This window comes from Canis lupus, chromosome 21 (assembly GCF_048164855.1).
Source record: "Canis lupus baileyi chromosome 21, mCanLup2.hap1, whole genome shotgun sequence".
Classification (NCBI taxonomy): Eukaryota; Metazoa; Chordata; class Mammalia; order Carnivora; family Canidae; genus Canis; species Canis lupus.
This window is the reverse complement of record NC_132858.1, coordinates 397,949-423,787: the sequence shown is the minus strand read 5'-3', so window position 1 is coordinate 423,787 and position 25,839 is coordinate 397,949. Positions and strand designations below refer to the sequence as shown.

Below are 25,839 nucleotides of genomic sequence, written 5' to 3'. Positions count from 1 at the left end.
AAAAGGAATCCCCTGATTAGTACTGGCTAGTAATCTGCTGCCCAACAGACCACTGCCATCCCCTAAAGGAAAGTGACCTTGCAATTAGCCGACTAGTGGAAGTCTTTTGGGGCAGCTCCTCGGGGCTGCCTGACTCATGAATGGCTGCATAAAGCCAACAGGACGTTTAAACTTTACTCAACTGAATTTTGTTTTTTAACAGTGTCTTTTTATGTTTGTTTTAGTTCTTTTGCTTTCCATATGTATATAGACACCCACATCCACACTTTCTTCCGTGACATTTGAGAGCTGTCTGTAGATGGCTCTCCTCTTACCCTGAACACTGCAGTGTGGCACTTCCTAAAATATAAGTAAAATGATCAAAACCAGGAAATCCACATTGGTAGAACACAAATGTCTAATTTACAAACCGTATTCAATTTACCAACTGGCCTAGTCATGACTCTTACAGCAAAGGAGAAAGCTTTTTTCCTAGACCAGGATCCAACGTGAGGCCAAGATCACGCTTCCTTACCCTCCTCCAGCCTGGGACCATCCCTCTGTCATTCTTTGTTCTTCATACCCTTGATGTCTTGAGGAGTCCAGTCACTTTACAGAATGGCCCTTGCATGGGTTTATTTGGTGTTTCCTCCTGATTAGACTCAGGCTATGCATTTTTGGCAGCCGTATTAGTTTGCTAGGGCTGCTGTAACAGAATAGCATAGGCACACGGGGGGCTTCAACGATCGAAACATTTTCTCACAGTTCTAGCGGCTGGAAGTCCAAGATCAAGGTGTCAGCAGGTTTGGTTTCCTCTGCAGTCACTCTCCTCGACTTGCAGAGGGCCGCTCCTCCCCTGTCCTCACGTGGTCTTTCCGCTGTGTGCACACATCCCTCGCGTCTCTGTGAGACCCCATTTCTTTTCCTTATAACAACACTGGTCAGATCGGATTACAGCCTATCCTCACAGGCTCACCTCTTAAGGCCCTGCCTCCAAGTACGGCCCCATTTTCGGGTGCTGGGGGTTAGGGCTTCCACATATGAGTGGGGGGGTCACAGTTGTGCCCTTCACGGGCAGGAATAGCCCGGAAGGGACACTGTGTCCTTCTCAGGACATTCTCTCAGCAGGCTCACCGTACTGGTTTGTCCTATTAGTGCGGAGATAAGTTTGAATGCTTGGGTAACATGGGGTCTGCTGGGTGCCTCCGCTGTACCATTACTGTTTCTCTTTGCACGTGGGAAGTACCTGATAGGGAGACCCTCCGAGACCCCTGTGTGCGACCATCCTGCTCCTCAGCAGACATTCACCCAGGTGTGGTGGTTTCCCGGCTCTATCATCCCTTCCCCCTGTGCCTGTGTCCTGCTGTAGCCCAGAGCTCTTGCTGAGGGCAGCGGTGGGAGTTTCAGGCGGCGGAGAGAGCCCCAGCCAGAGGAGCTGAGAACCTGGATTCTATTCTGCTGCTCAGGAGTGAAAGGACCTTCTGCCATCTGTAACGTAGGAATGGGAATGATTATGGTGGGGATGAAACTAGATACACAGAAAGCTCCATGTGCGTGAGGGCAGCGTGTCTCCTAAGGGCCTGGAAAGGCAAGAAAAAAACAAGGGAACTTCCTAATGGGTAAGGGCAGAAGGATGTTTTTATATTTTGTTTTTTTTTAAAAGATTTTATTTATTTATTCATGAGAGACATAGAGAGAGGCAGAAACACAGGCAGAGGGAGAGGTAGGCTCCCTGTGGGGAGCCCGATGTGGGACTCGATCCCAGGACCCCAGGATCATGCCCTGAGGTGAAGGCAGACGCTCAACCACTGAGCCTCCCAGGTGCCCCCAGAAGGATGCCTTTGAGAAAAGTTGTGCCAAACTGTCCTGGAAGGTGGGGAGGGGGAGCCCTGAACACTTGGTTAGGATTCCGATTCTTGCCCTAGCTCACCGGCACTAGAGCTCATCAGCCGGAGAAGGATGCCAGCTCCTCGGCTCACCCCACCAGATGCTTATGACATCACACATGGTTTAACCAGCGGTCCAGGGAATGGTCCCCAAGGGAACGCATCCCCCAGCTTCCTTGGAAAAATCACCCACTCACTGACTCGATTTTCTCATCTGTGTAACGGCGCGGGCCAGGAACAGTGCCTGCCTTGTAGGCTTGCTGTGAAGATGAAGTAAGAAGACCCACGGAGGGCAGCTGCATCGCTGGCGTACAAGAGCAATACAAGCCACCACTGTTTTGATTGCTGAGGAAAGAAGGTCAGATCAGAGTGACCTGACTTGGGATCTTGGCTTCCCACTTGGCCTCTTTCTAAACCTGTTTGTCTATCTCTTAGCTTTTTACATTTCTTTTTTTCTTGTTTTTAAAGTGGGGCTTCAATTTCTTTCTGTAGGATGGAATTAGGAACAAGATCAACTTGTGGGTGCCGAGAGCCTGAAGGGCTCCCTGAGTGAGTCCCCATTCTGCCTGCTTGTGAGAGCCAGGGACAGAGAGAGGGTGCCCCAGGGAGGAGGACTGGGCCTCTTCCGGCTGGAAAGACAAGGGTGGTTATGAGGTTTATATGAGCTTATCAGGCAAAGTGCTTAGCTAGCTACCTGGCACACAGTAAGCACCCCATAAATGTGAGATGTGAGATACTGCTACGTGTACTGGGGTGAGTGGTGTGGCCCTCAGAGGGTATGTCCACACTGTAACCCCTGGAGACTGGGAAAATGACATTGTTTGGAAAAAAGGGGCTTTGCAGATAAAATTGAGTTAAGGATCTCCGTGAGATCGTCATGGATTTGTTGGTAGGGCCTTAATCCAGTGGCCAGTGCCCTTAGGAGAGACACATGGGGAGAAGACCATATGAAGTGGAGGCAGAGCCTGCAGGGATGTAGCGCCAAGGGAAGGAGCCCTGGGGGGTACCAGAGTTGAAGGAGGCAAGGGAAGAGCCTTACCTTGGGACCTTAGTGGGAATGGTCCTGCTGAGTCCTACATGCCAGACTTCGGGCCTTCAGAATGAAGGAACAGCACAGTTCTGTTGTTTTCAGCCATCAGGCCAGTGGTATTTTGCTATGGCAGCCCTAGGGTGCTAATCCACGAAGGCAGCTTTTACAGGGACTGACAGGCATATGTATGGGCCTGAGAGAATCAACAATGACAGGAAGTTCTTGTGTGGTGCCCACCATGGGGGAGAACAGTCAGAGTGAGTGGCATTAGGACACAGGCAAGGACGCATCCAGAACGGGTCACCCTATGTCTACCCGCCAACACTAGAGATTCATTCTGTTTAGCGGACATTCACTGGGGCCCCTGCACACATCAGGCCCTCTGCTTGGCTTTAGTGAGGAGCTGATGAAATAGGAACAGTCTCTGTCCTCAAGTCATGAGGGTGGAGCAGCTGAGTGAGAAAGTCAGCACAGAGGGCAACAAGGCAGTATAGAAAGTGAGGCAGGGATGCGGGAGCGAGGAATGGGAGGTAGGGTCTGAGGGGATCAGCAAAGGCTTCCCAGAGGAGGTGACCTCTGGGCGGGGTTTTAAAAGGGTGAATAGGAGTTCAAAAGGCTAAGGGACAAACTAGTACTTGTTGTGCCCAAGATTGTGAATCCGAGAAACCACCGAGAAGCCGACACCGATGCAAACACACGAGGGTTTATTTACAAGCTCGGGCTTGGGTCCAGGTGCACCCGACACAGCGGAGCAGGGACCTGGACCCCGAGGTGGGTTACAGCAGGGTTTTTATGGGCTGGTCTAGGGGATTTTCAGAAGGGATGGAAGAATTTCTTAAGCGCTGTTTTCATTCCAATACGGGACTTTCAGTCTCTGTCAAGGGCGTTCTGTGGTTTTTCCTGTAAAGTTCAGCTCTTATTCACAGGGGCCTGAGATGGCTGTACTTGTGCTAATGCTAAACTTGAGGCAGAATGGCCTTAATTTTCTCGGCCTCCACAGTATTCTCAAGCTGGGAGCAAACAGTATAAGAAGAGCCCAGAGATAGCCTGGCCTGCACAGGGTGTTGGGAGGTGCTGATAAATACCAATGGATGTGGGCTATGACTGGGGAGTGCCAGAAACAGAAGGGGAGAGGTGCTGGGACCAGACCACCCAGCGCCTTAATGGCCAACACAGAATTAGGCCTCCTCTCGAGCTCCATCTAGGCTTTCCGCGAGGTCAAGTCACATGGCCTCCCTGCTGCTTGTGGGCGACGCCAGGGCCTCCTGGGCAAGGGGGTTGGTGGAGTCTAGGGCAGGTTCTACCTGCTTCCTGCTATGCCTCTCACTTCCTGTTTGATGAACTTCTGTAAAAAAGTCAGAAAGGAAAAAGGAAGTCTACTTCCTAAGGTAGGAGCAGGGGGAGAAAGGTGGGGAGAAACGGGAAGAAGCTGGGGGATGCGTTCCCTTGGGGACCATTCCCTGGACCGCTGGTTAAACCATGTGTGATGTCATAAGCAACCTCTTGGGAGCCTGAGACACTCAGCGTCTGGGAAAGAGGGACTGCAGGATGGGGCAGGGGAGAGGACTAAGGGATTCCACCCAGCAGCCGTGTAAAGGCGCTGGGGTGGCTGGAGATGACGGGGATGCTGGGGATGAGGGGAAGGTGCAGGCGCTGGTGTCCTCCCACAGGCTGCAGAGACCCAGGAGTAGTCTGCTGGGCTCGGGTTTGTCTCCCTGCCTGCAATGGCTGAGATCACAGAGATGGACCTGATTTCTGCTCTCACTGGCTGGGACAGCAAGCTTCAGGCCACAGAGAAGCTTGTGCTTCAGGGACTCGGGCCTGTGCCCAGGGTGGGTGGGAGGGGTTATTGGACAGGTGGCCAGGGCTGGGCTGAAGACCCCCCACCTTTCCCCAGCCGCTCATCCCAGGGCTCGGAGAAGCCCACCCCATGTGGCCCCGTGGGCAGCTACATCCCCACTCCTCAGGTGGGGACACCAGCTTCCCTGAGAGTGAGGCTCCTGAATCTCTATACCCTCAGGTGGGCCCCTCTCCCCTCCCTGGGCTCCCACACATTCTATCCGGGGAAGCACAGCCCCATTGGGGCCCACAAGTCAGCATCGCTGCAGATGGCTGCCATGACAATGACCATTCCCGCCTTGACCGCCTGGAGCCCAGAGGTTCTGCGGGTTGCTTCTTAGCACGGCCTTCTTGACTCCCAAAATCAAGTTTGCAGCAAATGCGGAGGTGGAAGATGCAAATGTAATGTCCAGAGTCAGGAAGAGGTTGACATGGAAACCCAGTGCACTAAAATAACTAAGTGGCAGCTGGCTCTTGCATCATCCCTCGGTGGCCAGCTCTGGGCTGGGTGCTGGGCTCAGCATCCCGACACTCACAGCGGGGAGGGGAGGCATTCAGGAAAGCCCCTGGGTAGCAGTGAGCAGCTCTCCCGTGTGGAGCTGCTGCTCTCTGCTCCCAGCACCCCAGGCCTAAGGACTCTGACTCTCCTTTCTGGGGGGATCAGTGTTCTCCACGCTCTCTTCAGTACCGGGGGCTGCTGGGAGCCTGACAGAAATGCAATGTGACCCTCTGGGGGAGAGGCCCTGGGCTTGACCTGCCCTCTGGGAGGCCCGATGTGTGCTCAGCTGAGCTGAGAATTGCTGGTCTGTCCTGTTTCAGGCACTTCCCAGAGGACCCTAGTCACCCTCTACCAGACTCTACCCTCCTTGAAGGACCCTCAGCAGTCCTGGGGTCCTCCTCCTGGCAACACCAGCCTGACACTGTGGAAGGCTCTACAAGGTTCTCCGGTTGGATTCTCTCCTAAAACCCATCCTGAGCTCTTGATGCCTGGTCACTGGGGCCCCTGGTCCCTACTTCCAGCCAGCAAGCCCCACCTAAGGCTCCCTTCCCCTCTTTGCTTCTGTCTACCCCCAAGGCGCTCTCTGAGGGGCAGACGCTGGCTCCTCGTTCCTGATGCTTTTGCCTCCCGGTCCCAACATCCTACACGCAGGGACCCAGGGACCGTGGCACTGCGGCTCCACTCCGGGAAGAATGCAGAAAGGTCCATCTCCCCCGTGGGAGTGTAGCCGAGGGGCCAAAAGAACCAACGTTACTGCCTCCTTGGCGGGATGAGCACTGGGTGTCATACTATATGTTGGCAAATCAAACTCCAATAAAAAAAAAATCTACAAAAAGAAAGAAAGAAACAAACTGTCTTAGGGTCTCACACATCTGGACGACTTTTGTTTGTTTTAGCAACTTTCATAAGTGACTCCTCAGGAGCCAGCACAGGGATTGCAGGGTTGGCAACAGGAGTTGGGGAAAGGTCAGAGGAGTAGAGGTGTCAGGTAAGGAGGCCATTAGCAGGGCTGCTGCGGGAGGTTGTGCAGATGTTCACTGCACAAGGGTGCCGGATGGAGGAGGCAAGGGAGGGCTGTGGTCCTGAGAGGGGGCTCAAGCCTGACACTCCCCTGCCGAAATGTGCCCACAGGAAGGAAGGGGGGACTCTTTCTCAGCCCCAGGAGCAGTCTGTGCACCAATCCTTGCGTTTTGGGGCAGGGGCTGTACAGAAGGAGTCCCTCTTAAAAATTCTACTTGACTGCTTGTGAAGTCGCTTGCCCAAGGTCACACAGCTCGGGGGTGGCAGAGCCAGATCCACACGCAGGCACTCTGGCCAGACTCCCTGAGCTCGCCACCACACTACACTGCCCGGCCTCGGAAGATGTCCGTGGGCCTGCAGGTTGGGGGTGGAGGTGGGTGGGGCGGGGGCACTTTCTCCAAAGCAGGATGGAAACATCTGCCCATTTTCTAGGGAGGGCTGCCGGCACTCGGCACTTGTCTTGGGAAGACCAGGCCCTCCGTGACCTACAGGAAAGGAGACTTCCCAGCATGATACTCTGGATAATCAAGTCACTTAATGATCTGCCATCTTGGGCTGCCATAAAAAAATGTGACCCTTGTCAAAAGGTCACAGGTTTTCACCCATTCTTCAGTCAGGATCGCAGGTTCTCCGCAAGTTGATTAAGTGCCAGGCCCCGTGATGGAGCCTGGGTCTAAGTGGAAGATTCCTGCAGAGTCAATCCCCTGGGAGGGAGTGCCCTTGCCTTGATGTGGAGGCACTGAGTTTTTAGATTTGGTTTACTCAGTTTTACTTCTGAGGTGCTGGGACGCGAAGCTTGAATGAATGGTTCCTGACCCCAGGAGGCTGGGTCCTTGAAGACCTGGAGAACAACTAAATGCAAACTCGGATGGTTCTGTAAGCTCATCTTAGGGCTCTGAGCCCATTTTAAATCAAAGCTGTATTGCCCTTGCCCTACAGCCTCTACCCCCTCCCCCCCAGGGGAGAAAAGACCTGTTTTCCATGAGCACTGACTGTGTGCCTGGCACTCTGAGCGAGGTTCAAGCTGCCAAGCCTTTTGGGGATACAGACGGCAAAACCGGGGCCCTGCAAGGGGAAGTGGCTTAGCTCCCAGCTAGGGCTGCAGGGGCGGCCTGCCTTCTGCTCTCCCCACTGCTGACCCTGCCTTCCTGAGGATTCTGGGGTCAGGAGAGGGCAGCCCAGGCCAGTGGACGCATGCACGAGATGTCCTCTGCCTCGTCCACCTTCCCTACACGGCGGCCGCCTCGATCACAGCCCCTCATGCACACTTCCATTCCCCCACACGCACCCGCACCACCCTGGGGCTTCTGCAAGCCTCTTGTGGAAGGGGACAGGGGTGCACAGGGGCTGCCAGCAGTTCTGTCCCTTTCTCATTGATGGAGACTAACGTTACTAGAATACCAGTGTGACAACTCACCCTCTGCTGTCCCCGCCTCCCCACCCCACCCCTAAACACACAAACACACACACACACACACACACACTCTGGGGCGGATAGCCATTTCCTCCCTCAGCCTCACTCCCCTGCCTCTGCCTGCCTGGTGCCACAGCACCTCCTCATCCGGCTGCCAAGGGGAGCGGACTGTCTCCAGGGCTGGAAACCTGTGCTCCTTCTGTGCCCAGGTAAGGAAGTGATGGCAGAGGGGTGGGCAGCCTTAGTGCCCTCTGAACCCATAAAGGAAGGCACAGTTTTGCCAGGGGAGCAGCTCCTTACAGCTAGCAGAGAGTCGGGTTTACCAAAGACCAGGGGGGACAAGCTGCTGGAAGAAGGGAAGGGCATGGAAACCACACAGGCAGTGTGGGTGGGAGCATTACAGGAGCAGTTTTAGGGTAACCGACTCGAAAAGCTTGCGTTCTCTACCCATAACCCACACCAGAGCAGGATCCTAGCTGCTGGGTTCCCTGGGGATCTCAGTGGGCTGTCTCCATGCAGCCAGAAAGATCAAACTGGATGGGTCCTGGGGGTGTAGCAGGACTGTGTTCTCGGTGTCCCCACGAGACCTGGCCAAGGGGCTGCTGAAGGGAATGTCTTGGTGCAGAGAGCGGATAGTGCTCATTTGTCTGCTGGGTGGAGTCCCAGCTGCTTGCTGCTGCTGAGCCACGATGGGCAAGTTGCTATGTTTCTGAGTCTCAGTTAACTCCTCTGAAACATGGGGTTTCACATGATCACCGTGTTGCAGAGTCACTCTGCAAACTCTAAAGCTTGGGAAGCATGAGCATTCTCAGGGAGCACAGGCCCCGCTGCTCCCCACTCACCTACCTACCTGCGGTCTCCAGCTCCAAGGGCTCATCTGCCTGGAAGAGTCTAGTTTGATTCCCAGGGGCCTCACCTCACAAAGGACCGCAGTCCCTGGAGAAAAGTGCGGATTTCCTCATCTTAGCCAACAGTGTTTCCCCTGGAAATGTGAGTACTAAAGACCATCCCCCACTTCCCTTGCTTCTTCCTCCATCGAAGCTCCCTTATAGCAGGAATGCAGGGAAGAGGACAGGCTGAGCCCTAAACAGTTGCTCCTCTACTTGCCAGTGTTATTTGGGTGGCTTGGGTCTCAGTTTACTCCCCTGTAAAATGAGATGGAGTGAAGTTCTGAGCCTTTCTTCTCGAGTCCTGAGCCAGAGAGCACCTACGTAAGGGGCCTACTGGAGTCGCTGGCACATCGTGGGGCCCCAGAACAATCTGAGTCCCCAACCCCTGCTGCCTAGCCCCTAGTTCCCTAATTCTTGCCTGCAGCCCCCCCCCTCTGCTCTCCCCAGTCTCAACCAGCTTTGCATCCGGTGGTCTTGGGTTTTTGAGGAGGCTGTGGGTGTGCACATCTGTCAGACGCTGGCTTCCCCAGCATTTACCTGAGAAGTTGCTCAGTTAATATCTGCTGAATGAGTGAGTCGCTGAGCAAACAGATGAGCAGGCTGGGCTTCCCCAAGGAGTGGGGAGCCGGCACATGGGCTCGGCTTCCCCGGGTAGGGGACAGTTCTCTAACCCTATTGGGCCTCCAGGGCCCTAGTCTGGTAGTTCCTCATGCCCAGCTCTCTCCTCTCTCTTATCTTATTTCCTCTCCAACTACCAGAGTAGGGGCTGGCTCCACAGTTCAAGGCTAACACACCCAACCTACCCCTGCTGTGGGAGCAAAGGGCCAACTGGAGAAGCTGCAGAGCCAAGATCTGAGCGTGGGACAGGCAGGGAGGGCACGTCCCTTAAAGGCACAGGCTTCTCCCACTCCCCTTCCCCAGGCCAGCTGACATCTCAGGTGGGGAACGCTGCAGGGATGGGGAAAAGGAATCCTGCGTGGCCTGGCTTTGTATCCGTTTCCATGTGACCCGAGGGGGCCTGCGGAATAGCGATCTCAACGCCGTGCTCGCTCAGGCGTACATATACTAAAATAATCTCAACATCGATGCGGTGCTTTCTGCGCGCCGGTTCCGCTCTCAGTGCTCATGTCTGTAAACTGGCCGGACACGCCCGGCAGCCCTAGGAGCTAGGGCCGGTTATGAGCTGACATCCACGTCACAGACGAAGAAACAGGCTCGGGAAGGTTAAATGGCTTGCCCGAGTTTGCACAGTGAGCGGGGTGTGTGTGTGTGTGTGTGTGTGTGTGTGTGCGCGTGCAGCTGGGATGTAATTCCCCCCACCTTACTGTCTTTGCTCAATTTCCCTGATCCCTCCCCCTGTCCCCACCCTCCAGGCTTCATCTCTACAGTTCACGGGTGGGATTCCAACGTCCTGGGGGAGGGGGTCCCCAGCTGCCAGGCGCCACCTACCTCAGTGCCCCTTTTCTCCGCCACAGAGCCTGCCATGTCGGCCAACGCCAGCCTGAAGCCCCTCTGCCCCATCCTGGAGCAGATGAGCCGCATCCAAAGCCACAGCAACTCCAGCATGCGCTACATGGACCACGCTTCGGTGCTGCTGCACGGGCTGGCCTCGCTGCTGGGCCTGACGGAGAACGGACTCATCCTTTTCGTGGTGGGCTGCCGCATGCGCCAGACCGTGGTCACCACCTGGGTGCTGCACCTGGCGCTGTCGGACCTGCTGGCCACCGCCACCCTGCCCTTCTTCACGTACTTCCTGGCGGTGGGCCACTCGTGGGAGCTGGGCACCACGTTCTGCAAGCTGCACTCCTCCATCTTCTTCCTCAACATGTTCGCCAGCGGCTTCCTGCTCAGCGCCATCAGCCTGGACCGCTGCCTGCAGGTGGTGCGGCCAGTGTGGGCGCAGAACCACCGGACGGTCGCCATGGCCCACAGGGTCTGCCTGGGGCTCTGGGCGCTGGCGGTGCTCAACACTGTGCCCTACTTCGTGTTCCGGGACACCATCCCGCGGCTCGACGGCCGCATCATGTGCTACTACAACGTGCTGCTTCTGAACCCGGGGCCCGACCGCGACGCCACGTGCAACACGCGCCAGGCAGCCCTGGCCGTCAGCAAGTTCCTGGTGGCCTTCGTCGTGCCACTGGCCATCATCGCCTCCAGCCACTTTCTCGTGAGCGCGCAGCTGTGTCACCGCGGCCGCCGGCGGCCCAGCCGCTTCGTGCGCCTGGTGGCGGCCGTGGTGGCGGCCTTCGCGCTCTGCTGGGGGCCCTACCACGTGTTCAGCTTGCTGGAGGCCCGCGCGCACGCCGACCCCTCGCTGCGGCCTCTCGTGTGGCGCGGCCTGCCCTTCGTCACCAGCCTGGCCTTCCTCAACAGCGTGATCAACCCGCTGCTCTACGTGCTCACCTGCCCCGACGTGCTGCGCAAACTGCGGCGCTCGCTGCGGAGCGTGCTGGAGACTGTGCTGCTGGACGACAGCGAGCTGGGCGGCCCGGGCAGCGGGCGCCGCCGCCGCTCCTCTGGGCCCCGCCAGGCCCCCGGCGCCCGCGCGCCACCGCCCCGGTCCGGGCCCGCACGCCTGCTTGCCTGGCTGCAGGGCGGCCGCGGGCGGTCAGCGCAGAGGGCCCGGTCCAGGTCCCAGGACGAGAGGGGCCCCCTGAACCGGGCGCTGAGCACCGCGTCGGGGTAGAGCGCAGCGACCGGGCACAAGAGCGCCCCGGGGGCGGGCAGGCGAGCCGGGCTCCGCGGCCCAAAGCGCCTCCGGGGCCTCCGTCCCATCTAGAACCGTCAGGGCCCAGGGCGGGCGCCCGGATTCTGCACTTCACCGAGCTCCCAGGAGGCGAAGTGAGCGCTGCTGGTCAGCGGACCCCAGGGACCAGCGCAGGCGGGAAACCATAGATTGCTCCGACTTGAGAGGGGTGGCCACCCCTTCCTGGGGCTCAGGGCTCAGTTCCGCCTGATGGTCGGAGGGGGAAGGAGGTAAAGATCTTCACAGGAAACCAGCGATTGCGTTTCGGAGTAGCAAACCGGGACAAAGGTTTGGGAAGCACTGGTCTGGTCTAACTTGTCACGCAGTCACCTACCCCACGTTTGTTGAGATGCTCGATCCCAGGGACGGGTTCTGTCAGCCCCAACTTCTACTCATGATCCAACTGAGGCACACACAGGCCGGGCCACTAGCCCAAAGTGCAGGGTCTGCATACTCACTGCTGTGCATGCCGAGGTTCCATTGTCCCTTAGTAAGTGCAAAAGTGCAAAGCCCCCCCCCCCCCACCCCCGACATACCCAAGGTACTGAAGGTCTGGCTGTAAGGGGCCCCATATCTCTACCCTTCTGACCCGGCACCGCCGAAGGGGTTTATAAGGTATCGAAGGTACCGTGGTCAGCCTGGGCTAATCCAAGTGCAGCGGGCATCTCTGCTGAAGGTCTTCTCGTTCTTAGTATTTGAGTGTGCGCAGCAGCCTCTGAGACCACAGCACATGACATGTACAGGCCAGTATTCCATGGGATGCCCCGTGGGCAACGCTGGTAATCCTCATGTTCCCAACACCTGCGTCCCAACCACGTAGAGGCTGGGTGGCTGTCCCTTCCAGGGCGTGGATGTGACGGCCACCTTGGGCCTCCCTTGTTAGCACATTCACTGCGCCAGGTTTCCTCTACCCACCACGCACCAGAGGACAAAGAGCGCTGCACTCGGGTCTGTCCCGGGGCCTGGTGCAGAGCTGTGGCCAGTAACTGGTGGGTGAAATGCTAGTAGAAGAGTGGAGGGAGAGACGTTCTTGGGGTCTGGGTCCAGTGCTGCCTGAGCCACTCCTGGCTGGGGGCCTGAAGGCGGGCGGCCAGCTTACGGTTTCCGCAGCAGGGGCTCAGCAGACTGAACACACACCCATCTTATCACCTTGCCACACTCCCTGCGACCCTCCCCTGCTTCATTTGTAGCACTTCTCACAGTCTGATACACAATACTATTTCCTTGTTTATTAGGTTTTTTTCCATCAGAATGAAAAATGCCCCTTTGTGGGCAGGGGCCTCTGTCTGTATTCCCCATACCTAGAATTGTGCCTGTACACAATGGGTGTTCAATAAATATTTTTATTACAGACTGAATGGTCTGAGTGAATCAGATGCCCAGGTAGCCTTCTCACAGTCCAAGAGAGGTGAGAGCGCGCTGGGGGGGCGGGGAACGTCATTCCCTGCAACCTCCTTCACCTTTCCGTGTTGAAAACTCGGGGAAACCGGGTTCCAACAGCTGGGTGACAGGGTCAGTGGGCTGCAGAGATGCCCAAGGCAGCCTCTGGGATGGTGCAAGGGGAACTGGTTCCTGACTGCAGTCTCCTGGTCAGGGGCGAACCTGTGACCTTGAGACAGAAATACACATTTTGAAGAGTCACTCTCCAGCTGTCAGCTCCCAAGGAACCAGAGAACTGACTCTTTGTGGTTGTAAGGCACTTGATGAAAGAGGAAGGAGGCAGGGGTGGGCTGAACCTGTTCCCTCCTCTAGTTCTGCCAGGCTCCTGGCTTCCTAGGGCTTGAGAGCCCTCAAAGGCCTATAGCCTCTCTGGGGTGGAGGAGGGTGGCACTAGTGTTGGAGTACCACATCCCACAGAGGCGTGTGACCACTGGCCCGGCAAGTGCCGAGTCTGACATAGCGGTTGGTCACAGGAGACTTCTGGGTTGTCCTGAGCTCAAATCTTGGCTGCTGGCTGCTGGGACGGCTGTTTCTGCAGCAGCGCCAGCGTATCCCTCTTCTGAATGGAGCGAAGCTGTTTCTTCTTTGCCCGCTTGAGCTTGGCGGGGTTTCGGATCTGGGGGTGGTGTGAGAAGAGGGCATTAGTAGGTTGTAGTCTCTGCCCTGTGCCCCAGGGGGAAGGGAGGCTGCCCCACAGGGGTCTGGATTACAGAACAAGGAGAGGCCTCGAGGCAGGGGTGTCGAGGCATCTCGAACACAGTGCCCAGCCTGGCTGCGGTTCAGATCCCCGTGAGCAAGACAACACTCACCACTTGGACAACCTCTGCCCTCCGCTCATTCTCCAGGCGGCGTTTCAGGTTCTCAGCCCGGCGCTGTTTCTTCTCCTGGAACACACAGGGGGATGAGGATTTGAGTCTGGGAGCTGGGACAGCCCTGGTTGCTTAGGTCTCAGAAGAGTCAGAGCTGGCTGAGTTCCCAAGGAGAGGAAAGACCTTCACCTTAGTTCAATTGTTCCTGGTGGTATGTGGGGGGAGGGCCAGCAAGGAGATATGCCTGTGCCCCTGGAACCAGAGGCCCACTGTGGTGGGAAGTTCCTGACTGCAGCCAAGAAGTTGGGCACCTGGTCACGTAGCCTAGATAGGATGGTGGGTAGGGGGCAGTGAGACACAGGTGGCTCCCCCCACCTGGAAGCTTGGGCATACACAGTGGTCTCTTTCCTCCTTCCCACCCTCACAGGGTCCCTAAGGTTTGCCCAGGTGTGGGGCTGGGAGGGGTGGAGGCCATAGGGAAGAGGCTCCCGAGCTGTCTGGCCCTGACTCAAGTCCTGCCTCTGCTACTTCCAAATGGGTGACCTTGGCCAAGCTGCTGAACCTCTCTGTGTGTCAGGTACCCGGCCCAGGGGGGACACTTCAAAGATGGATCTAGGTGGAGTCTTTCTCGGGAATGGGAAGTGCGGTGCCTGCTGTCCCTGGTAGGGCCTGAGGCCACGGCATGGTCAGGAGAGCAGAGGTGGCCTGGGCCCCAGAGGAGGAGAAAGGAGAAGTAAGATATGGGCTCCTGTTGGGGGAAGGGTTGGGCTGGGGGTGCTCCTGGGGGGCGGTGACAAGAAGTCGGGTCTTGCCCAAGAGGGAGTCAGGGCCACACAGGAAGTATGATAAGGAGTCGGCACACAGCAGCAGCCACAGTCTGCAGGGCCTCAGCCACAGGCTGGACTGGTGGGGTGACTCAAAGCAGGGGATGGAGGACTGAACGTACTGGCCTAGCCCCTGCCCTCGGTGGCCAGGTTCAGGGTGAGGTGTTTGACTTCTCCCGTGCCCTGGGATCACTAGGCAAGTAACATCCCTGACAACCCCAGGCCTGGCGTGCTGCCTGCTGGGGCTTCCTGGAGACTGGAAGGGGTCGATGGGAACCTCTAAAGGGGCATTTCTGGCCTGGGGATGAGTGTCAGGGAGCAAGCTGGAGGGAAGTACAGGCACCCACCTTGCTGATAAGTGGTAGCTGTTTCTTGGAGAATGATGGCCACAGTACGAGGGATAAGCCTTTCTCCTATGGAGGTGCAGACCCTGAAGCCCATCTCACCAAATGCTGCTATCAGCAGTGAGAGCCACCATGGGGGTGGGGAGCAGGGGGACTTTGTCCTGGGCTCCTCCCCATACTTGAGTCTCTTACAGAGCCCTGGGCCAAACTGGACCTTCCACTGGGCTTTCCCACCCTGCAGGCCATACTGGACTTCTGCTTCTGGCCAGGCTCCCTGCCTCCCTGTGGCAGTTAGGTGCCCCCCTCCAAGGCCTATTACAGCAGTCACCGGCTCAGCTCCCTGAGCTCCAGCCTCAGCCTGGTTGGCCGGCCCCTCACCTGCTGGCGTTTCTCCTTCTCCTCCTCTAAATGCCGGGCGAAGTCCTTGGCCAGCTTCCTCTCCTGCCGTTCCTTCATCTTCTGCTGCCAGGATGTACGCAGGGGCTTGCTCTGTACCATCTGGGAGAACCTGGATGGGAGACCAGGGATGAGTGCTCAGGTCATCCATGGGAGGCCCCCATGCCTCTTCTTCTCTCAGCTCCAGGCTCTGGGCCTTCCTCCTCAGAACCCAGGCAGAACTACATGCTCTCCTACCTGCTTGCCAGGCAGGCACCCCTCTGGGTCTGCAGAAACGGGGGTAGGAGTGGGCCCCTATCATGCCAGCTGCCATTTCTTAAGCCCTAGTTATGTGTCCCTTTTTACAGAGCAGCAAACCCAAAGCTCAAAAAGGTTAAGTGACCCAAGTCACCTTGTACCTGAATGGCTGTCAAGACTGAAATCCCTGTGTCTGTGATGAAAGGCCAGACCACACAGTCTTTCTGTAAGGTTCTGCTGCTTCTACCAAGCCAGGTCAGCTTGGGAGCTGATGTTTCTGGAAACAGGGCTCACTTCCTCCGGGGGCAGCCTGTTCCACCTCCTCAGAACGGCGTGGGTGGTATGTGAAAGTGTGGTGGGCATGAGAGGGTATCAGGGGACGTCTTGGATTTCCCAAGTGTTGATAGTGACATCACAGTCCCAGGAGAAATGGGACTACCTCAGTAAGAATGCGTACTGCAAGAACGTATGGGTGGAATAATCAATCTAGGACGTGCTGGGAAATATTCCAGGAAGAAAAATAAAGGAAGGCATGTCATGGAGCAAGACGAAACAAGACCACTGAGCAGGTGAGGGGAATGGGGAGGGTCATGGACTTTGCTCTCCCCTTTCCTGTAGGTCTTTCCTCTTGAGCTATCCGAAGCCCCTCTGGCTGCCCTGTCCTTAGCAGATCCTCTCATAGTGGCCTTTTTTTGTCTCCTCCACCAATTTCTTGACTTATGAAAGAGCTCTTCTCCATCCACTTCCACTATATGGTGCTCCAAATGGTCATAGCAGGCTGGCGGGCTCGCCCTAGCTTCTGAAGGCTGCAGGGCACACAGGACAGAGCCCATTCCCCTCCATGGGGAAGGGTCAATAGGGTCAATACTGCTCTTCTGGGTCATCTTCTCCCCTTCTTGGTCTATAGGAGTCTAGTACACACAGCCCGGGGCTTGACCCCACGCCTATCCATCTTCAGCCTGGTTCTGACCCCAGGAACCCCTCGACTGCTCTCTCCCCCTCTCCCCAAGGACTTCCTGCTGAAGATCTGACATCTTAAGCACAGGACGACGGGGCTGCAGCACACATAGCCTCCCTACCCGTCACGAGAAACCCAAAGGGACAAGGCAGCGAGGACCTGGACACACAGAGCCACAGTTCTGCCAAGCAGAACTTTCTGTTAATGGTGGAAGGAGTCTACACTGACCGTCTGGTAGGGCAGCCACTATTCACACTGGCAGCTGAGCACTTGTGATGAGGCTGGAGTGATGGAGGAATTCAGGGTTTAAGTTTTTACACTTTAATTAGCTTCAATTTAAATTGCCACATGTGCCTGGCAACTAGGCTATTGGGGCAACGCAGTTCCAGAGCACCGGTTTTACAGGGCGGTTGAAGGCAGACAGGCCTGGGTATCAAGGCCTGGATCCACCTTCTACTACGTGGATGACCTTGGACAAAGTAGCTGGAGTTTCAGCGACTTCCCACGTTAAACAGAGACGAGAACGGTTCCTGTTCCAAAGCATGGCAGGAGGACTGAGACAAGAACAAGACTGGAGAAGCATTTTAGCACAGCGGTCTTGCCCGTGGCAGGTGCTCAGTAAACAGTGACCTTCAGAGAGGGGAGATGACACACACCTGAGGAGCCCCGCGCAGGTGGCATTTGGTCTGAGCACGGAAGGGGAGGCTGCGTCCACCGCCTCTGGGCTCGCTCACCACCCGCCGAAGCTGCTTCCTCAAAGACCCCAAACATCAATTCACCGGCCCTTTGGCCACAAGACCGATCTGTAGCTTCTGAACACGTTCTGGTTCTGCTGCCACCGCCTCCTCACTGGTCTCTGCTTTCACCCCTGATGTCGTAGGGTCTGATACCCCCCCCCCCCCATTTCTCTGCACAGCCTCGAGTTCCCCATATGCAAAACGGGGATAACCCTAACACCAGCTGCTTCCCAGTGCTGCGGACGGAGGCGCACTGGTCCCTCTGTCTGCAAGGCCCCTCGCCCTGGCGGGTCCCTGCCGAGATGCCTGGCCGTGTTCTACCCCGTACTACTCTTCCCCACGAGGGGCAAAATCACCGTAAGGGATGCTGGCTGGTTTTTATCAAGGAATGTCTGGTTTCCTTGAATCTGCTTCCCTCACTGCAATGCTTGTTGAATGAACACACAGATCCAGGGCTCCAGGAGAGCATCCCGGAATAACCTTTGTGGGCACCGGCTCGCCCTCCCTGAGACCCCGGAGCATTTTTACCACGTTGTGATCATAATCACCTGCTTGTGTGAGCACCTGCCGCCCCCCCCCCACCGCCCCGCGCCCTCTCCCTGCAAATGTGAGCTGGCTCCAGGCTACACCGGAGAACCGCGTCCCCGCGCGGCCGTCCCCAAGGTCACCTCTTCTTGGAGCCGTCCTTCCACAGCCGCCCCGACTGGGGCTTTCCCTTGGGGATTACAAGGGCCGCCTCCACCTCCTTCAGCTTCTTCGACGCCGCGGCGTGGGCGGCCGGGCCTGTCCGCTTCTTCGCCCCGAGGTCGCTGCTCCCCGTGCGCGTGGCCGGGGCCGGCCGGCTCGGCTCGCGCTGACCCCGCGGGGAGCCGGGGGGCGGGGGCCGCGGGGGCTCCGGGGGGCCCAGCCCCGGCTGGTGTCGCGGAGACCCAGGGGCCGGCTCCGAGTCGAGCTCCCGTCGGGCCTGGGGGAAGCCCGCGGACTCCCCGCGCGGCCCTGGCTGGAGGCCGGGGGGCTCTGGGGCCGCCTCCGGAGGCGTCTGGGGCAGCTCCGGGCCGGGATCTGCGGGGCCCGGCGCCATCGGGGGCGGCCGCCGACCTGCGTCCCGCCGCACAGCAGGTGCTCCCGGGCCCGGCTCCGGCTGCCGCACGCTCCCAGGGCGCCCGGGCTCCCGCGCGTCTCGTGGGTCCGACCCGGATTCCGCGTCGGGGCCTTCGGGGCGCGCGTCCATGGCCCGGCCGGACGGCCCCGAGCCCCAGCTCACGTGCGGCCTCCGCGGCGGCGCGGCCCGGTGACGTCACAGCGCCGCGCCGGGCGCCGCGAGAGAGATCTCGCGTGGCGTCCGCGTCCGCCTTGCGTGCGAGCAGCTCGTGCTCCCGCGAGACGTGGCAGGAGCGTGCGGAGGAGGAGGGGAGCCCGACGCGGGACTCGAACCCGGGACTCCAGGCTCGCGCCCGGGCCCGGGGCCGGCGCCAAACCGCGGGCCGCTTTGCACGAGCTCTCGGAGCTGCCTGGTGAGCCCCGGGGCTGCACTTCCCTTCCGCCTGCAGTTCCCTGCGGGGCGTGACCCTTCCCCTCCCTTCTCTCGCCCTCCGCTGCCGACTCTGAAGCCGGGGGGGGGGGGGGGGGGGGGCCTCCTTCAGCCCCAGCCCTGGATCAGCCCCACGATCACATCATCACTGACCTGGTTTTGTTGTTGTTTTTGAGGCCAAGACGGTCCCCAGCCCCGGCGTGCGAGCCCGCCCTCCCCGTCCTCTTCGCGAGGGCCAAGGGAAGCTTTGGTTCCTCGCAGCAGTGTCGGAGGAAGGACGTCCTGGAAGCTGCCCAGCTGCGCCCCAGCTCCTCAGTGTTTCCTTAGAGCTGCCTGGGGACGGCCCCCAGGGATCCCAGGACCCTTGGCCAGCTGTCCCCGTGACTGCGCTCACCAGCCGCTGCTTCTCCAGCCGAGGGGTTACGAGAGGGCCTGGGAAGCAGCCCAAGGGTGCTTAGTGCACAGACAAGGGGGGTGGGGCAGACGCGCAGGCCCCCGAGCTGGGCGCCTCCCCACCTGCTGAGTCACTGGCTGACTCCGGAGCATCACATTGGGCCCAGGGTCTCTTGAGTCCTGATCAAGGAGGAGGTGAGCAAAGGAAAAGCCCAGGCAAAGGCTCCAGGAGGGGAATCCCTTAATACCTCTCGCCCCTCGGCTGAGGCCACACAGCAGGCACCCCGAAGGCGTCCTGATGAGTTCAGCCTGCTGAAGTCACCGCCCCAAGGGTAAGACGATGGCACGAAGCCGTCGCAGCCCTATACAGTAATGATGTGTCTGCCTCTGCCTTCCTGGCCCTCCTCGGTGGTTCTGTCTGCAGTTCTTGGGCCGCTCCGCTTCCCACTGCGGAAGCAACGAGGACCATCCCTCCTCACTCAGCTCTCCCAGCCCCCAACTCTTGGTTCCTTCAATTCTCTGCTCCAGCCTGGAGGCCCGGATGCCTGCCACTCAGAATCAAGCCTAGTGTGCATTCCAGGGTGGCTGGAGGAGACTGTTTCTGCTCCCTGCTCCCTGAGCCCCTGTCCTCAGCTGGAGGGGTTACTCACAAAGGCCAGGTAGATTGTACCCAGCGGGCCCTGCTTCGAATACTCCAGAGTGTGGGGTCTCAGGTGCCTGCCAGGGTGGTGTGAGGAAGGGAGCTGTTTTATAGACATTTTTTGCTTCAGGGTGGAGGCATCAAGTGAATTCTGGCCCCCAGCCCTCCACTGCCTCCTGAAACTTGGTTTGTCAGTGTTGTTATACATGGTGTTCAGGAGTGCAGGGGAGATGCCTCAATTTTTCAGAAAAGCCTGATGTGGCAGTCACTGTTGGGACTCCTCTGCTTTCTACCGCAATCATCCTGGCCTCCATGCCCTTGGGAGTGGGGAAACGCTGCTGAGGGATTCTCTGCCCTCCACAGGGGCCCCCAGCAGGACCGAGCCCTGTGGAGGAGGCTGAGAAGGCAACCTGATCATTCATGCATGCTTTTTTAGCTTCTTCCCGGTCCCTGCCTCACTTTCTCACTCCCTTGCAGGTGCTTGCTGTGGTCATTTTCTGAGCAGGCTATTTGCATGTAAGTCCTGTCTGACGTTTGGGCGTGGAGGAACCCAGCCTAAAACACTGGAGTGAGCAACATCAGGCCAGGCATTTTTTGAAGGGTTCTCTCTCACTAAACCCATTCAGTCCTCACAACAACCCTGTGAGGCAGGTGCTATTGATATGACTCCCATTTCACAGATAAAGAAACTGAGGCACAGGGATCCCTGGGTGGCGCAGCGGTTTGGCACCTGCCTTTGGCCCAGGGCACGATCCTGGAGACCCGGGATCGAATCCCACATCAGGCTCCCGGTGCATGGAGCCTGCTTCTCCCTCTGCCTGTGTCTCTGCCTCTCTCTCTCTCTCTGTGTGTGTGACTATCATAAAATAAATAAAAATAAAAAAAAAAAGAAAAAGAAACTGAGGCACAGAGAGGCTGGGACACTTGGAAAGGTCACACAGTAAATTAAGTGGAGGAGGTGGAATCCACACCAGCCGTATGACTGCAGAGCCACAACTCTTAAGAGTAAGTCTTCCTGTTATCTGGCCGAGGAAATTGAGGCACAGAAAGGCTAAGTGTTTGCCTAAAATCACACGGCCACACATTGAGGTGCTAGGATTATAGTTCCAGAGCTGGGCAGCTTAGTTACCTCGCAAGTGCCCTTCACGTGAGCCTTGCTTGCCTGTTCCTCACACTGATCCTGGTCTGTGCACTCACTGGGAGGTGCTGGGCTGGCCACGTTGCCCCACGGGCTGGCTGTGATTCTGTCTGCCTCACACAGTGGGCAGGGCACACTGAATCAGCACCACCCGCTTCCTTATGTATCGTGAGATCTGCTGACTGAAGAAAACTATGTGCCCACGAAGATATGGATCAGGTGTTCTCTGAGCCACTGGTCTTCTATCCTGCCTAGGGTGCTACAGCAAAAGGGGTTGACAGTCTCCGGATGTCGGGGGCCTGTATCTGTACAGTCCTCTGCTCAGCATTGAGATTGGAAAAGGCCAGGAAACGGGTCCTGTGGTCCCCAGCGGCACTCACCGGGCAGTCACTAAGTGCCAGGCCTCTCCTGGGTGCTTGTGCCATCCTGTGGCACATCAGTGCAAGAGGGTGATAGCTAGCACCAGATAACATTTGCTGAACGAGGGAACGGGGAGGGCTGCTCACCGCCACCTTGCAGGGTGTGGGCTGGAGGGCAAACACCTGTGCCAGGTAAGAGGCAAACATCCCCATTTTCCTGACAAGGAAATCCAAGACTGGAAGGGGTTGTCATTTGGCGCAGGGTGACACAAGGGGAAAGAGGCATGAGTGCAAGGACAGGACTGGAATTTGGGGCTTCCTGACGCCATGCCCACACCCTTACTCTCCCATCACTGAGCCAGGAATGGAAGCAGAGGGGAGGGACGGGGTAGGGGGTAACTGGCAGTGGGACATCACCTGGTGTGGCCAGAGTGAAGACAGGGCCCTGAGGAGGTGGAGGTGTCACAGGGCTAGGCTGCCCTCACGGGCCCACACGACTGGACTGCCCTCTCTTCCACTCTAATGTATTTGAAGACAGTTTTCTTGTAGCTTCCCCAGAATTGTCTTTTATCCTGGCTGAACATCTCCTGCTCCTCTAGCTGTCCGTCTCACAGCGACACAATAAACCTTTGGGAAGGACAGTAGCGGTTCTCTACGACCCTTCCAGAATGTGGTGTCCCCCGGGGAGCTGAGAGCGTTTGTCATCTGCCTCTTCCACGATTCCTATCAGTGTGGCTAGGTCCCCGTCCTCTTCCCAATGACACTTGGCCTTGTGGCATTTGGCTTTGACCTGCTGGAGATCCAGCTTTCCTCCTTCAATTCCTGCTCCCCTCTCTCTTTGCGTCTGTGAACTGAGCTTCTAGGAACCTCCAATCAGACCCTACTGAGAACGTGCCACAGGACATGAGTTATCTCGTCAGTTCTTATCGAGTGCTTATCTCAGAGGTTCATCTTTTCTTCGTATTCCCAGCAGCTCGCCGTGACTTTCAGGTCCTCGGGAGGAGGGGGCAGAGACCTCAGAAGAAGGGTGCGGGGGTGAGGTGGGGAGTGGTACCTGGGACCCTTGGCATGAGACCTCCCAGTTGTCCCACGGGGCAGAGAGGCTTGTTTACAAGTTACAACTTGTAACTAAAAGTTACGTCTCTAGTTTACAGGGTTTGTCTAGACTGGATTGGGAAGAGGCCACTCTGCAGAGTTCTCACGTACCTGCGAAGCTTATCTCCTGATCCCTCGTGGCATCTGTAGGTTTTGCTAAAACAGGAAGGGGGAGAGCAGCTCCCTCCCAAAAAAGACAAGACCTCTGCCAGCATCCACAGCACATTCTCCTGCTCCAGGCAGGTCAAGGAAAGAGTGAGGGGTGGATTGGGGAAAGCACACCTGTGCCAGGTGGGAGGGAGAGTCCCTGGGGAGGGGCCATGGCAGCTCATACCGCATCTCATGCTTTCCCCACTGTGTCCAGCAGCAATGTTTCTTCATCATTGGGGAGCCTTGGAATCCTAGGAGGGCATGTTGAAACACAGTCTGGGCCCTGGCCCCAGAAATTATGATTCAGTAGGTTTGGGGTTGGCCTGAGAATCTGCATTTCTATAAGCTCCCACGCGCTGCTGCTGCTGGTCCTTGGGCCACACTTTGAGGAGCAGCATCGTGCAGGAGGGAAGCAGAGGTTCGTGAAGAGCTTTCCTGCTTCACTTTCCCAGAAAGGGCAGGGCCAAGCTCACCATCATCCTGTCACTTATTTACCCACCAAATGGTTATTGAATGTTTACTCTGTGGCTGGAGCTCGGAGTACAGCAGTGAACCGGGCAGTAGCGGTCCCTACCTGGAGGGTGCATACACGGTCTTGGGGCACATTAAATTCTTGAATCTTAAAACTTCCCTTTGAGGAAGACTGAGCAGAAATCCTTTTCCCTATTTTTCACGCAAGGAAATAGCATTGCGGAGAGGTCATATGACTTGCTGCTGGCAGAACTTGAACTCAGGACATAGCTCAAAATGAGGCTACTGTGCCCAGGCCATGTGTCATCTCTAGTTTACAGGGTTTGTTTAGATGGCAGAGCTACAGGCCCTGGTGTCAGTAGGTGACAGCCTTCCTTATGTATGGAAGGGGAAAGAGCTTGACAGACACTCCCATGCCCACACCCACAACTCTCAGTTCCCAAGACCTTCATTATTGCTGAGTTTCACAGTGAGTCACTTCCCCTCTTTTCCTCTCTGTTGATTAATGCCTCTCCTCTCATTTCCCCTAATGTTTGTTTTTTCTAGGCCCTGGCCCTTCATCACTTGATGGTATCTGCTCCACTGAGGGATGCCTCCTCCAACCAAGATGGCAGCCTCATCTCCATGGCAACCCCTAGAAACTTTGCCTTGGTGACCAAGTTGCAAATTGTGAGGCCCCTTTCCTGAAGCATGGACCAGCGAGGTCCCTGCTTGAGGATGGGATCTTCTGGCCCCATGGCTGGGAACTCCCAGCTCACCCTAGTCATGCACCGCAGCCCGCCCCAATTGGACTGAGCCGGCTCGCTGAATGCCAGCTTGGTGACAGGTGGTTTCTGCTGAGTCAACAGTCTTGCTTTTCTGTTCTTCTTACTCACTTTCCAGAATGACCTCAAGCTTTCTAGGAGCAAAATGGAGCAGCTGGCCCTGACACGCACTGGGTCAGCCAAGCTCATTTTTCTGGATCTTGCATCCCAAAAGGTCATTGTACCAAAGGACCATTGTAGAAATAAATAGCTCTGTTCCTCCCAAAGGACCCTTCATGTGTTTACAGATTTAAAAGCATATCATTTGTGATACATTTTAAGGACATAAAAACTGTCATGATCTTGATGAGAAGATATTTCATTGCAGTGGATGGAAAATACACAAAACCATGGCAGTTTACCTGGAAGTTTCAGATGGTAGAGGTTCTTTCCAGAGTGGCTACCAAGCACGGAGGGCAGGTGCTGGCCAGGATTGTCTCATTTCATTCTTATGGCAACTCCCTGGTGAAGTTGCTCCTGCCACCCTGGTTTTCAGAGAAAGAAGAGGCAGCTGGTAAAAGGCAGAGAGGATTTGAATGCAGGACTCTGCCCCCAAAGTGTGTACGCCTTCATCCATACCTCCCTGCCTCTGTTTTTGCCGTTTGACCTACATCAAGAATAAACCCTGCGGGCAGAAATTTCAGGTCGCTAAGAAAGTGTATGCCTTCCATACAGAGCAGAAGCTGACCAAAGAGTTACTCTGCTGCTTTTACTTCCCGTTTAAAATCAAATATTACACAACACTCAGATATTATCACTTTGTGCCTGCATGGTTTTAGAAACCCTTCTACCTGCATGATGGTTCCAGGCAGATCTAGATACCCCTCTTTTTTTATTTTTATTTTTGAGATTACACACAGAAAGGGGGTAGAAGATTGTATTTTCTAAAGTTGCCCACAACAGTATCTGCCATCCATGTGCTCTCCTTCCAATGTGACCTTGATACCCCTTCCCTTGATGAGTGGGGTCTGTGTCTCTCCCACATCCAAATTTGAAAAGACCTTTGTGATTTCCTTGGCCGAAAGAGAACAGCAGAACTGTTGCTGTAGGACATCTAAGGCCCGATGATAAGGATGTCATGCGCTTCTGCCTGGCTCTCATGGCACTCTCGCTCTCGGGATCAGTTGCCATGTTGTGAGGAAGCCCACATCACCATGTGCAGAAACCACATGGAGAGGCCAAGTGAAGGCATTCCAGCTGGAAGCCCGGCCAGGGTCCCAGCTGGCAACCACATCATCTGCCAGGCATGAACCAAGATGCCTCCAGATCCTTTTAGCCCCCACGTGTCAGGTCACTCTCCACTTTGCATCTTCCCAGCAGAGGTCCCCAAAATGATGGAGTGGCAACAACTCTCCCTGGTTTGCCCTGTCTACATTCTGCACCGCAGGACCTGTGAGCATCATAAAGTAGATCTTTTCATCACAGGGTTTTGGAGTTGTTTTTTATGCAGCCATGGTGACTGGAACTGAAGGTATTTACTCACACTCAGGTGGCTAAGGAGGAAAATCTCATGGCCTTTATTGTACCTTCTCTCGAGCAGCTGTGATGTGCAGGGCCTATGTTAAACATGATTGTATTATTTTAATATCCTATCTTTGAATTCAGAGTAGTATGCATCTTAAAGGCAAAAGGGTGTGGTCCTCAAACAATTTAATCAGAATACCATCTTGATTGTGATTTATCCATTATCACATTTTATTTTATTTTTTCTCATCACTTTTTAATATGACATATATAATATTGCACCCAATCAGCCCTATGACTTCATTGGAGGCAAATTGGTTGGGCAAGCTCTTCCTTGTTCTTTAGTAACAATAAATTAAGATATTTTACTAGCTTACTTGTTTATTATTTCCCATCGGCTAGAATGTTGGTGCCCTGTGGACAGGATTTTTTTTTCCTGTTGTGTTTGTTGCTGTACTCCCAGGGTCCAGACTAATACTTGGTACTTAGTAGTTGCCCAATAAATACTTATCAAATCAGATAATGTCTGAGTGTTGTATGAGTTAATGGAGATGAAATATCAGGTGGACACAATTTTTGATAGTGATTCCTCAAGAGAATTTTGTTAATTCTCCATAGGCTGGTTGTCATGATAACGTAACTTTATTTTGGGGGCAATGTCTAGCTCACACTGTGGTGGGAATTTCTTGAGAATCATAGCAAAGCATAGAATAGAATAGAGATGAGAACAGAGAATAGTTAACAGAT

At 56.1% G+C, this 25,839-nt stretch overlaps 2 protein-coding genes and 1 long non-coding RNA gene across 9 annotated transcripts; 2 read left to right on the top strand and 1 right to left on the bottom strand.

Moving 5' to 3' along the window:
* The first annotated feature begins 1,847 nt into the window (after window positions 1-1,847).
* On the top strand, window positions 1,848-13,360 carry PTGDR2 (prostaglandin D2 receptor 2). Of its 7 annotated transcripts, XM_072789296.1 has the most exons (7): window positions 1,848-2,223; window positions 2,358-2,414; window positions 3,545-3,666; window positions 5,554-5,673; window positions 5,810-7,876; window positions 8,531-8,657; window positions 10,033-13,360. In XM_072789296.1, the coding sequence occupies exon 7, from the start codon at window positions 10,041-10,043 to the stop codon at window positions 11,241-11,243; it is 1,203 nt and encodes a 400-aa protein (XP_072645397.1). In that variant the 5' UTR covers window positions 1,848-2,223; window positions 2,358-2,414; window positions 3,545-3,666; window positions 5,554-5,673; window positions 5,810-7,876; window positions 8,531-8,657; window positions 10,033-10,040; the 3' UTR covers window positions 11,244-13,360. The 7 variants fall into 7 exon arrangements, with proteins under 7 accessions (XP_072645397.1, XP_072645396.1, XP_072645393.1 ...); XM_072789295.1 differs by lacking the exons at window positions 2,358-2,414; window positions 3,545-3,666 and having other exon boundaries at window positions 1,852-2,223; XM_072789292.1 differs by lacking the exon at window positions 2,358-2,414 and having other exon boundaries at window positions 1,858-2,223; window positions 5,554-7,876.
* Window positions 12,513-18,323, bottom strand: CCDC86 (coiled-coil domain containing 86). The gene is made up of 4 exons (XM_072789298.1): window positions 17,717-18,323; window positions 15,099-15,228; window positions 13,553-13,627; window positions 12,513-13,359 (listed from the first exon to the last, which is right to left on the bottom strand). The coding sequence occupies exons 1-4, from the start codon at window positions 18,277-18,279 to the stop codon at window positions 13,240-13,242; spliced, it is 888 nt and encodes a 295-aa protein (XP_072645399.1). The 5' UTR covers window positions 18,280-18,323; the 3' UTR covers window positions 12,513-13,239.
* A 390-nt stretch (window positions 18,324-18,713) lies between these two features.
* LOC140612214 (uncharacterized) lies at window positions 18,714-25,615 on the top strand. The gene is made up of 3 exons (XR_012013518.1): window positions 18,714-19,304; window positions 22,257-22,443; window positions 23,372-25,615. It is a non-coding gene; the product is annotated as an uncharacterized lncRNA (long non-coding RNA).
* Window positions 25,616-25,839: the final 224 nt, after the last annotated feature.

Bases quoted from the DNA above. Each gene is read 5' to 3' on its own strand.
- PTGDR2 (XM_072789296.1), top strand. From the start codon at position 10,041: ATGTCGGCCAACGCCAGCCTGAAGCCCCTCTGCCCCATCCTGGAGCAG.
- CCDC86 (XM_072789298.1), bottom strand. From the start codon at position 18,279: ATGGACGCGCGCCCCGAAGGCCCCGACGCGGAATCCGGGTCGGACCCA. The intron at 15,229-17,716 runs GTGACCTTGGGG...TCTCCCATCCAG, and splicing joins AAGGACGGCTCCAAGAAGAG to GTTCTCCCAGATGGTACAGA. The intron at 13,360-13,552 runs GTGAGTGTTGTC...CACCACCCCCAG, and splicing joins GGGCAGAGGTTGTCCAAGTG to ATCCGAAACCCCGCCAAGCT.